Source organism: Aotus nancymaae, unplaced genomic scaffold, assembly GCF_030222135.1.
Source record: "Aotus nancymaae isolate 86718 unplaced genomic scaffold, 86718_ANA_hifiasm-v0.15.2.pri h1tg000033l, whole genome shotgun sequence".
Lineage (NCBI taxonomy): Eukaryota > Metazoa > Chordata > Mammalia > Primates > Aotidae > Aotus > Aotus nancymaae.
This window is the reverse complement of record NW_026988447.1, coordinates 373,007-386,007: the sequence shown is the minus strand read 5'-3', so window position 1 is coordinate 386,007 and position 13,001 is coordinate 373,007. Positions and strand designations below refer to the sequence as shown.

The 13,001-nt window shown below is 36.8% G+C and overlaps 1 protein-coding gene across 6 annotated transcripts in view; it reads left to right on the top strand.

Annotated features, from left to right (window-relative positions):
* Nucleotides 1-13,001, top strand: part of LOC105732479 (tolloid-like protein 1) — a 256,428-nt gene that overhangs the window by 229,506 nt on the left and 13,921 nt on the right. For 5 of the 6 annotated variants that reach the window (XM_012474568.3, XM_064383750.1, XM_064383749.1 and 2 more), the window contains one exon: nt 3,074-3,287. In XM_012474568.3, coding sequence (XP_012329991.1) covers nt 3,074-3,287 — 214 coding nt within the window. Of the gene's footprint in view, nt 1-3,073; nt 3,288-13,001 lie in introns of those variants that run through there. The other variant, XM_021674246.2, reaches the window with a different exon arrangement.

Genomic DNA, 13,001 nt, shown 5'->3' with positions numbered 1-13,001 from the left:
TAAGAAAAATATTTAAGTCCACCAAAGGAAGGCAGTGTTTTAGTGGAAATCAGAGTTCCTTACAGCTTTATACATTCTGCCTTGCTGGCTCTTCTGTCTCCGTTGTGAACTTATGGAACTTTTTGGGAACCTAAGTGTCTTCTGGGGACATTTCTGTGGCATTGGTTCCTGGTGGCTGGAAATGTGCACATTCTGTATTATTGAGATATTGAGATTCATGGTTCAGCTTGTGTTGTAGAATAAAGTAATAAATGGCATATTACACCTTATCATTGTGAACTCTAAAATATATTTTAGAGGTTTGTCCTTTCCAAAGAGTTCCTATAATACATTTCTGTGGCGTAGAAATATTTTCTGTTGATGTAAAGTCACTGTGTATGGAAGGTTCTCTATGTGGGTATCTCTACAAATCTACAAAGGGCAGATTTCCGAGATCTCCACATATGAATTAGTCACACCTTTGCTTGTGTGTGGTGGAGCTTTCGGTTCAGGCTGATTTCTGGAAAAGGACCACCCAGCCTTTACATTTGACCTAACAAGTTGCTACCTATTCCAAGAAGAAAATTCATTAATATCTTAATAAATGAGAGTTATTTGCATCACTAGAGTATATGTCAGCTAGAAACCTTTGACTAATTTGACTCTTACAGACTCAGTCTGATTCCATTAGTAATTTGATAAAGAGCTGTAGCCAGTTGGCTCCAGACCAGATTTCAGTATGGCCCCCGGCCCACCAACTCAATAACACTTTGTGTGGTGTTGCTCCGTTCTGTTAAACAAATGTTATGATTTAGGCCAAACATCCTGGATTTCATTAGGAAGAAAAATAGTCACCTATTTATCTCATTCATTCAGTCTTCAATGGACCAATCAATGGACTGAACATGTGTGGTCTGTAAATTTTTATCCCAGCTTTAGCTACTACTTATAGCAAATACTTTAGAATGCCATTCCTCCATCTTTCTTAAAATACTCTCTTCTACACAGTAGGTTTCCCTGGTTCTTTGCTCTTTATATTTACAGATTAATGACTTTAAATCACAATCAAAAGACATAATTCTCAGCATACACTGATTTTCAGATATTCTTTCCCCGAACCAATGTTTTTCCTCTTGATATAACATTATTTTTATAACATTATTTTTATAATTCAGAAGCTTGGTTTCATATTTAATACAAAACTCTAGGTACAGTTAAGTCAATTTTCTCATAGTAGTTTCTTATCAATTACAAACTGATGTCAGGAATGTATGTATGTACACAATGGTAATAAAAGCAGACTGCTACCTCATGAGAGACAGAAAATAAGATTTAGTAGGCATTGTCTGTAGAATTTTCATAGTTGAGGTTGGCCATAAACATCAGCTAGGTTTTTGGTAAATGCGATGACAGATTTATGCAGACATCCACATATTTATTCAGAATCTTCTATATCCCTTGTAGTGTGTGTATACGTCACTGAGTTACAGAGATTAACAAGTGACACATTCCTTCAGTTACTACCTGCTTTGCATGCTGTGCTTCAGGATAAATAAACTCTACTGATGTCTCCTTGTTCACGGTATTTCCCCACACTGTCTTCTGTTTCCAGTGAGATTCTTTGCACTATGCTCAGTCTTTCTGTCCTAGGCAGTGTCTTTGGTCAAATGAAGCAAATGTTCCTTTTCTCCCATAATGATGATAACAAACAATTACTCTAAGGCTTATTGGTTATAACATTTTTTATTTCTACTTTTTAAGTAGAGTGCAGTGGAAAGAGACCAAAGAGAGATCAGCTTTTTTTTCTTCCCTTTTCTTTCTTTAAGTAACTCCATTCCTTTCTCCTACTTCCTAGTTAATATGAATTGCTTTTTTCATTTCTTTCCTTACTCCTCCAAAGTCAGAAGTAATAGTAGGTGATGTAGTGTGGCATGGAATAGATAGTGGGTCCACACTGAGACAGAACCATTTTTAGTCTTTTTTTTTGGTATGTCCTCAATTAGACTGAACATTATGATCACTTCAGTAAAATTGTATCAAAGAAAATATGTATATTAAAAGTTTATGAGCCTATATTTTGTTGGAGGGCTTATAGCAAATTAACAAAGTTTGAAACATATTTCATACTTTTTCCTGTTTATTTTCTTATAATATTTTAGTTTCGTTCCATAGACTTAAGTAAGAGTGATGGCTTTATTTGTTTAATGCATGATGTTTTTCTGGGGAAAGGAAAAGGCCTTTGGCAATGACAAATAGCCTGTAATGTATGTAATTATTAATAGTTTGGACAATGCTATTTTTAGTCCATCTCAATTAAACTTTCATTTGTGATCTTTGCTGTGTTATACAGGTAATTATTATTTATTTTAAATTTGCTAAGTCACACAGATGAAAATAACAACACAGGTAAATTAGAATGGTTTTTAAATGTCATAATATTAAAGCATTCAAACTCTCCAAGATGTCCAATAGTAAAATAAATGTGCTATCTACATAAAAAGTAAATTAAAAATATCTAGCCTAAAGTATTATGAGTGTTTGCTACTGATACGGTTTGCAAGAACTAAATAAATATTTCAATAAATATGAAAGTTATTCTTTTATTTATGCTATGAAGATTTGTTGCATTTAAGTTTTGCAAAAATATAATGATACTTTATCAGATTTTCTTTAGTTTAAGTGCCCAAAGATAGGATGATGTTCAATGGGTTTTATGATCATCAAACCCAGAAGGAATCAATCTTATAATGTGATTGGTTGAAATTTTCTGATGAATTCTTTGGATGAAATTCAGAATAAAATATGATTTTGTTAAAATCTGTTTAAATTCTGAGATTGAATTACAATAGTAGAAGTGGTTGTAATAGCCAATTGGCAGAATTTCATATGAAGTTATTACATTGTTTTCCTCATTATGTCTTTTCAGATATTACATATTCTATTGATTTCACACCTTTCTCAATAATACTCTAGATGTTTTAAATTATTAGTATGCCCTGAACATGTTTATTGGTATGCATTTCTCTCCCAAAAATTATTCCGTATTGAGTGATTTGTGTTTTTAAAAATTTTTTATTTCTTCTTTTTAAAATAGGCCTTTAGTGAATTTGAGATTGAGCAGCATCAAGAATGTGCTTATGACCACTTAGAAGTATTTGATGGAGAAACAGAAAAGTCACCAATTCTTGGACGACTATGTGGCAACAACATACCAGATCCCCTTGTGGCTACTGGAAATAAAATGTTTGTTCGGTTTGTTTCTGATGCATCTGTTCAAAGAAAAGGCTTTCAAGCCATGCATTCTACAGGTCAGCAACTTAGAGTCACACTTCTCTTTCTGGCCAAGATCCAGGTTTCCTTTCTGGAGAATTTGGTTCAATAATAGAATTGCAAATAAATCTCCAAACATAGCAGATGAAATTTCACTGAAGCACTGTGTGAAATATTTGCAGAACCACACAGCATCCTACTTAAAGATCTTTGTAGTTGTTGAGCATTTAGGGAAACCCAAAAGATTTTGCCTGATTTGTGATCAGTGCAGTTTCTTTCAGTAGAACTGTCCAATATTTATATAATGTATTTCATATTAAATTTAGCAGTTTGATTTATATATTATATTTAACAGATAGAAATCTATGGCTTGATATTAAAAATTTATGTTTTATCTAATAACCTATCTGGGTAGCTAGATTTTACATTAATTATTTTTATAAATAAGTTTAGGACTGATCTTTTTGATGGAGCCTCTATTTTTCCTTTTTTTATTTGGTATGCAACATGATCTTTTGCCTAATCTTTCTACTTTACTCTTAGAGATTTCAACTAACTGTTCTGGGAATCTTAAATAAAATTTAATTTAGAAAAATACGAAAACTTTTAGGCTAAAAATATAAAATAACATTATTTATAGTTTGGAGACAGTTTAATTATATGTTCCATAAAATATCTGAAGAATGTCACCTTTTCATTCAGTTAAAACAATGTATCAGTTAAATGTAGATATTAGCTGGTCAGTTAGCTTATACTGACACCTAGAGGCATGGCTAATGCATAAGCGATTGATACACAGGAGAAATTTGTCTTGTTGGAAAACAAAGCATAAAAATACACAAACTCATCCATGAGATAGTTTTAGTGAAATTTTATCATGATATTCTGCTGACTGTTTTTATTTTTTAACTTTGTTTTGTAATTCATAATTTTAACTATTCCATTATCCAGCATTATTTTTTCACTCTGGTATATTTTATTGTAAGCATTAGATTTATGTTGAAGTCTGTAAGAAAGATATTGTCAGGATACTAATCTGAATAATAATAGTAATTATTGGACTTATTTCAATAACAAATTAATTACTTCTCATGATTAATATAAATATTATGGCATGAGGAAAATCTTACATGGAACATAGAAATGTCATGCTAATGAGAGATTTTCCACACATTTGGCATTTATGTCTTGAATATTTTTCTTATAACTTATCGCATAATGAAGGGGTGAAAAAATAAAATCCTATTACTTAATCAATATTTTGCTGATCGCACCAAGTTCATCACCTTTTAGAAAATATCACCATGGGAGGGATCCAAGATGGCCGATTAGGAGCAGCTCAGGATTGCAGCTCCCAACGAAAGCGTGGAGGGTGAGTGGACACCGCATTTCCAGATGGATTTTTATTGCCCACAGACCAGGAGATTCCCAGGCGGAGGAGCCCCACGGGTTGCCAGCATGGCTGTTTTGCCAGCGCCCTGGTGCAGTGGTTCTCCATACAAAATACACGGGTCTGGGCACCATTTTAGCTGGTGATTGGAGCTCCTGGGAGACAGAGTTGTCCATTCATCTGATTAAAAAGGGGACTGACACAGGGAGCCAGGCCAGGAGATTCCCAGGCAAAAAAGCACCACAAATCTCAGCGCAGCTGTTTCAGCCAGCGCAGTGGGTCGCCGCATGGGAAATCACACAGATCCCAGCGCCTTTTCAACAGGCGACTGAAACACCTGGGAGATAGTCGACTGTTCAACTAAAAAAAAAGGGGGGCTCTGAGGCAAGGAGCCAGGTGATCAGGCTTGGCTGGTCCCACCCCCACAAAAAAACAGCAATAGGAAGCGCTCTGGATTGAGAGTTTCACAGCAAACACAGCTGAACCTGAGACGGTCCAGCTCCGTGGGGGAGGGCGTCCACCATTACTGAGGCAGTCCACCACTACGGAGGTAGTTTGCCATTGCTGAGGCAGCCTGCAATTGCCGAGGCAGTTCTCTATTACAGAGAGAGTCTGCCATTATAGAGGTGGGCCGCCATTGCTGAGGCAGTTCTAACTACACCCGTATAAACAGGACTGCAGGGAAGTTCACACAGTAGCTGGGCGGAGCCCACAGCAGCTCAGCAAAGCCTCTGCAAGCAGACAGTGACTACGCTGCCTCCTCGCTGGGCAGGGCAGCCCTGAAAAGAAGCAGCAGCACAAAAGAAACTCATAAATAAAGCCCTAACTCCCCAGGACAGAGCACCTAGGGAAAAAAGGGGGGGTTTATGAGTTCTCCTGCAGCAGACTTAAACGTACATGCCCAGCAGCTCTGAATGAACAGCGGAGCTCACAGCTCAGCACTTGAGCTCCTATAAAGGACAGACTGTCTCCTCAAGCAACTCCCTGACCCCCGTATATCCAAAGAGTCACCTTATAAAGGAGAGATCAGACTGACATCTGGCAGGTATCCTTCTGGGGCAAAGATAGCAGAAGAAGAAACTGGGAACAACCCTTATGGTTTTGCAGCCACTGCAGGTGATCCCCAGGCAAACAGGGCCTGGAGTGGACCTCAGCAGTCACACAGCAGAGGAGCCAGACTGTTAGAAGGAAAAATAAGAAACAAAGAAATAATTTCATCATCAACAAACTGGACATCCACTCAGAGACCCAATCTGAAAGTCAACAACTATAAAGACGACAGGTGGATAAATCCACAAATATGGGAAGAAACCAGTGCAAAAAGGATGAAAACACCTGAAACCAGAACACCTCTCCTCCTCCAAGGGATCACAACTCCTCACCAGCAAGGGAACAAGGCTGGATGGAGAATGAGTGTGATGAATTGACAGAATTAGGCTTCAGAAAGTGGGTAATAAGAAACTTCTGTGAGCTAAAAGAACATGTTGTAACCCAATGCAAAGAAACTAAGAACCTTGAAAACAGATTTGATGAAATGCTAATGAGAATAAACAACTTAGAGAGGAATATAAGTGAATTGATGGAACTGAAAAACACAACATGAGAACTTCACAAAAGCATACACAAGTTTCAACAGCTGAATAGACCAAGCAGAAGAAAGGATATCAGAGTTCAAAGATCAACTCAATGAAATAAAACAAGAAGCCAAGATTAGAAGAAAAAGGAGAAAAAGGGTAAAAAGGAATGAACAAAGTCAACAAGAAATATGGGACTATGCAAAAAGACCTAATCTACATTTGATAGGTGTACCTGAATGTGACAGAGAGAATGAATCCAAGCTGGAAAATACTCTTCAGGATATTATCCAGGAAAAGTTCCCCAACCTAGCAAGGCAGGCCAATATTCAAGTCCAGGAAATACAGAGAACACCACAAAGATATTCCTCAAGAAGAGCAACCCCAAGGCACATAATCTTCAGATTTACCAGGGTTGAAATGAAGGAGAAAATGCTAAGGGCAGCCAAAGAGAAAGGTCAGGTTACCCACAAAGGGAAGCCCATCAGACTCAAAGCAGATATCTCAGCAGAAACCCTACAAGCCAGAAGAGAGAGGGGGCCAGTACTCAACATCCTTAAAGAAAATAACTTTCAACCCATAATTTCATATCCAGGCAAACTAAGCTTCATAAGTGAAGGAAAAATAAAATCCTTTGTGAACAAACAAGTATTCAGAGATTTCATCACCACCAGGCCTGCTTTACAAGAGCTCCTGAAAGAGACACTAAACATAAAAAGGTACAATGAGTACCAGCCACTCCAAAAGCATACCAAATGGTAAAGAGCATCAACACAATGAAGAAACTGCATCAACTAACGGGCAAAACAACAAGCTAGCATCAAAATGGCAGGATCAAATTCACATATAACAATATTAATCCTAAACATAAATGGGCTAAATGTCCCAATCAAAAGACACAGACTGGCAAATTGGATAAAAAGCCAAAACCCATCAGTTTGCTGTATCCAGAAAACCCATCTCACATGCAAGGATGCACAAAGGCTCAAAATAAAGGGATGGAGGAAGATTTACCAAGCAAACGGAGAGCAAAGAAAAAAAGAGCAGGAGTTGCAACTCATCTCTGATAAAACAGACTTTAAACCAACAAATATCAAAAGAGACAAAGAAGGACATTACATAATGGTAAAGAATCAATGCAACCAGAAGAGCTAATGATCCTAAAATTATAGGCATCCAATACAGGAGCACCCAGACACATAAGGCAAGTTCTTAATGACTTACAAAGAGACTTAGACTCCCACACAATAATATTGGGAGACTTTAACACCTTATTGTCAATATCAGACAGATCAACAAGACAGAAAAGTAATAAGGATATCCAGGACTTGAACTCAGATATGGGCAAAGGAAACCTAATAGACATTTACAGAACTCTCCACCCCAAATCCACAGAATATACATTCTTCTCAGCACCACGTCACACCTACTCTAAAACTGACCACATCATAAGAAGTAAAACACTCCTCAGCAAATACAAAAGAATGGAAATCATAACAAACAGTCTCTCAGACCACAGTGCAATCAAGTTAGAAATCAGAATTGAGAAACTAACTCAGAAGCACACAGCTTCATGGAAACTGAACAACTGGTACTTGAATGTTGATTGGATAAACAGAGAAATGAAGGTAGAAATAAAGATGTTCTTCGAACCAAACGAGAATGAAGACACAACATACTAGAATCTCTGGGACACATTTAAAGCAGTCTCCAGAGGAAAATATATAGCAATAAATGCCCACATGAGAAGAAAGGAAAGATCTAAAATTGACACCCTATCATCAAAATTGAAAGAGCTAGAGGAGCAAGATCAAAAACTCAAAACCTAGCAGAAGACAAGAAATAACTAAGATCAGAGCAGAAGTGAAGGTGATAGAGACACACACAAAAAAAAAACTTCAAAAATCAATAAATCCAGGAGCTGGCTTTTCAAAAAGATCAACAAAATATACAGACCACTAGCCATATTAATAAAAAAGAAAAGAGAGAAGAATCAAATAGATGCAATAAAAAACGATAAAGGGGATATCACCACAGATTCCACAGAAATACAAACCATCATCAGAGATTATTACAAACAACTGTATGCACGTAAACTAGAAAACCTGGAGGAAATGGATATATTCCTGAACACTTGCATCTTCCCAAGCCTAAGCCAGGAAGAAGTTGAAACCCTGAATAGACCAAAAACAAGATCTGAAGTTGAGGCAGCAATGAAGAGCCTACCACCCAAAAAAAGCCCGGGTCCAGATGGGTTCACAGCCGAATTCTACCAGACTTACAAAGAAGAGCTGGTACCATTACTTCTGAAACTATTCCAAACAATCCAAAAAGAGGGAATCCTTCCCAAATCATTTTATGAGACCAACATCATCCTGATACAAAAACCCGGCAGAGACTCAGCAAGAAAAGAAAACTACAGGCCAATATCCACGATGAACATAGATGAAAAAATCTTCAATAAAATACTGGCAAACCAATTGCAACAGCACATCAAAAAGCTTACCGACCATGATCAAGTAGGCTTCATCCTGGAGATGCAAGGCTGGTTCAACATACGCAAGTCTATAAATGTAATTCACCACATAAACAGAACCAAAGGCAAAAAACACATGATTATCTCAATTGATGCAGAGAAGGCCTTCGACAAAATTCAGCAGCGCTTTATGCTAAAAACCATCAATAATCTAGATATTGACGGAACATATCTCAAAATAATAAAAGCTGTTTATGACAAACCAACAGCCAATATCATACTGAATGGGCAAAAACTGGAAACGTTCCCTTTGAAATCTGGCACTAGACAAGGATGCCCTCTCTCACCACTCCTATTCAATATAGTACTAAAAGTTCTAGCCAGAGCAATCAGGCAAGAAAAAGAAATAGAGGGTATTCAAATAGGAAAGAAGGAAGTCAAATTGTCTCTATTTGCAGACAACATGATTATGTATCTAAAAGACCCCATCGGCTCAACCCAAAATCTCCTGAAACTGATAAGCAACTTCATCAAAATCTCAGGATACAAAATCAATGTGCAAAAATCACAAGCATTCCTGTACACCAATAACAGACTTAAAGAGAGCCAAATCAAGAATGAACTGCCATTCACAATTGCTACAAAGAGAATAAAATACCTAGGAATACAACTAACAAGGAACGTAAAGGACCTCTTCAAGAAGAACTACAAACCACTGCTCAATGAAATAAGAGAGGACACAAACAGATGGAGAAACATTCCATGTTCATGGTTAGGGAGAATCAATATTGTGAAAATGGCCATACTGCCCAAAGTAATTTACAGATTCAATGCTATTCCCATCAAGCTACCAATGACCTTCTTCACAGAACTGGAAAAAATGATCTTAAACTTCATATGGAACCAAAAGAGAGCCCGCATAGCCAAGTCAATTCTAAGCAAAAAGAACAAAGCAGGAGGCATCACACTACCGGACTTCAAACTATACTACAAGGCTGAAGTGATCAAAACAGCATGGTACTGGTACCAAAACAGAGATACAGACCAATGGAACAGAACAGAGGCCTCGGAGGAAACACCACACATCTACGACCATCCGATCTTTGACAAACCTGATAAAAACAAGCAGTGGGGAAACGAGTCCCTGTTTAATAAATGGTGTTGGGAAAACTGGCTAGCCATGTGCAGAAAGCAGAAACTGGACCCCTTCCTGACACCTTACACTAAAATAACCTCCAGATGGATCAAAGACTTAAACATAAGACCTAACACCATAAAAACCCTAGAAGAAAACCTAGGCAAAACCATTCAGGACATAGGCATAGACAAGGACTTCATGACCAAAACACCAAAAACATTGGCAACAAAAGCCAAAATAGGCAATGGGACCTAATCAAACTCCACAGCTTCTGCACGGCAAAAGAAACAGTCACTAGAGTGAATCGGCAACCAACAGAATGGGAAAAAATTTTTGCAGTCTACCCTTCTGACAAAGGGCTGATATCCAGAATCTACAAAGAACTAAAACAGATTTACAAGAAAAAAACAAACAAGCCCATTCAAAGTGGGCGAAGGATATGAACAGACACTTTACAAAAGAAAACATACACGAGGCCAACAAACATGAAAAAATGCTCATCATCACTGGTCATTAGAGAAATGCAAATCAAAACTACACTGAGATACCATCTCACACAAGTTAGAATGGCGATCATTAAAAAGTCTGGAGACAACAGATGCTGGAGAAGATGTGGAGAAATAGGAACACTTTGACACTGTTGGTGGAAATGTAAATTGGTTCAACCATTGTGGAAGACAGTGTGGCGATTCCTCAAGGACCTAGAAATAGAAATTCCATTTGACCCAGCAATCCCATTACTGGGTATATATCCAAAGGATTATAAATCTTTCTACTATAAGGACACATGCACACGAATGTTCATTGCAGCACTGTTCACAATAGCAAAGACTTGGAACCAACCCAAATGCCCATTGATGATAGACTGGACAGAGAAAATGTGGCACATATACACCATGGAATACTATGCAACCATAAAAAATGATGAGTTTGTGTCCTTTGTAGGGACATGGATGAACCTGGAAATCATCATTCTCAGCAAACTGACACAAGAACAGAAAATCTAACACTGCATGTTCTCACTCATAGGTGGGTGTTGAACAGTGAGAACACATGGACACAGGGAAGGGGAGCATCACACACTGGGGTCTGTTGGGGGAAATAGGGGAGGGACAGTGGAGGGTGGGGAGTTGGGGAGAGATAGCATGGGGAGAAATGTCAGATACAGGTGATGGGGAGGAAGGCAGCAAATCACACTGTCATGTGTGTACCTATGCAACAATCTGGCATGTTTTTCACATGTACCCCAAAACTTAAAATGCAATAAAAAATTAAAAAATATAATAAAAAAAGAAAATATCATCATGGGTTCCAAGAAGGTAGTGTGAAGATATGCTGTCAAAACTGCTTAAATAGTTGATAATACAGAACTTTGAGATTACCTACTTTTTTTCTTATTTAGTTTTACAAAAACTTACTCTTATACTGCCTCTTTTTATCCCTAGTAAGTGGAAGGACTGAGGTTCCATTATGTCACAGTGTGTCGGTACATATGGGTTCCTTGTACAGGTGAACCCTTACCTAGCAGGAAACTTTCAAAAAGATCGTTTTTTGGATCTCTGTTTTTTCATCTGTAAAATAAGAATCCCAGGGTTACTTGCCGCAGTAAAACTCCTAATTTGCATGACTTCTGCCCATGCATGCTATTTGCAGTGTTTGTGTTATGATTAACATTTCATTGAGAGGATCTAATTTTACCTTAATAGGGGTCATGTATTGTAATCTAATGGTATAGAAATCACTGGGCGTTTTAGGCATATACACTTATAATTTACATATATTGAATCCTCAAAAGAACTGTATGACATAGATATTATCATCCTCGTTTTCCAGATAAAGACAGTGAAAATCTGGATGATTAATTTGCAGTTTCTAAAATAGTGTCAAAGCCTGGATTTTATTTAATTCTGATTGTTTCCAAAGCTACTGTACTTCCTACTGTAGTAATATTTTCTCATGTAAAACTTTTGGATTAGGAAGAAAATGAGTATACAACCGTCATTATTAGGTGAAGATTGAATGCTTCTTTATAGAAATATTAAGCAAATCTCTTCAAAGTATATAAGTGACCAGGCTCATTTTATTTCCCTGTTTCATTCACAACCATTTAGATACCCACACGGGGAACTCCAATCACAATTTGTTAGGCAAAACGTGCTTTGGATATTCTTTAATCCTGCCCTGTCATTTTAGAAATGAGAAATTTGAGGCTAAAAAGTTTAATCGTAACTGACATAGCACAAGAAGTTAGTAACAGTTGAAATTAGAGTTCCTGTTTCCCAACTCCTGTTCCTTTATTATTCTGAGAATTTTTGATATTATTTGTCTGTTCTATCAGCTATGTTGGAATTTTTCTGGGTGGACTTTTATTTCTGTTACTTTCTAGTAGTCATACATGCTCAAATATTCTTATCTACATCTGCTTTTATTTCTCCTCAAAGTCTCTTTAAGAGGTTCATTTATTCTACTCTTTCATCAAATATTTATTTTGCATCTGCTTTGGACAATGTAAATGCATGGGAATTTTTAAGACAAGGGAAGGAATTCCTGCCTGTTGACAGCTTACAGTCTGAGAAGTTAAACATGTGATGTTCAGTTTATCTTTTAATTTCTGCTGACAAGATGGCCAAGTCCAGTACCATATCTGTCAGCTTTTGCTACACATATAAAGCATTTATTCATTATTTACTGTCTTCTAGAATATGGATGGCTATTTTTGATGTATTCTTAAGTATATAGTTTAATTTGCTTAGGTAAATTTATATTTCTGTATACAATTTTAGTTGTATCCACAAGAAAAATTTCTAACACTATGAATTTTAAAACTTGGTGATTAGAAATGTTGTAATGTATAATGATGGCTCTTTTCTTTACAATTAAAAAAAAAGTCCATGGAAAATGGACTTAATTGAAAAGAGTTATTTTTTCCTCTGACAGTTTGTTCAAATTCTAATTCTAAATTTATTTTAATAAGGAAACAAACGGTGGTACACCAGCCTTAAATTAGTTAATTAAAGGAAACACATCTTTAGTAGAAAAAAATGTCCTGTGTTTTTTCTAAGAAGATATGGCTGCAAAACAGAAAAACAGGAGAAACATGGAGAGAAAATAATTTTAAAATTCATTGCATTGTCTCTTGAGACTTCTTTTTTGTAATATAAAGCATCATACTCT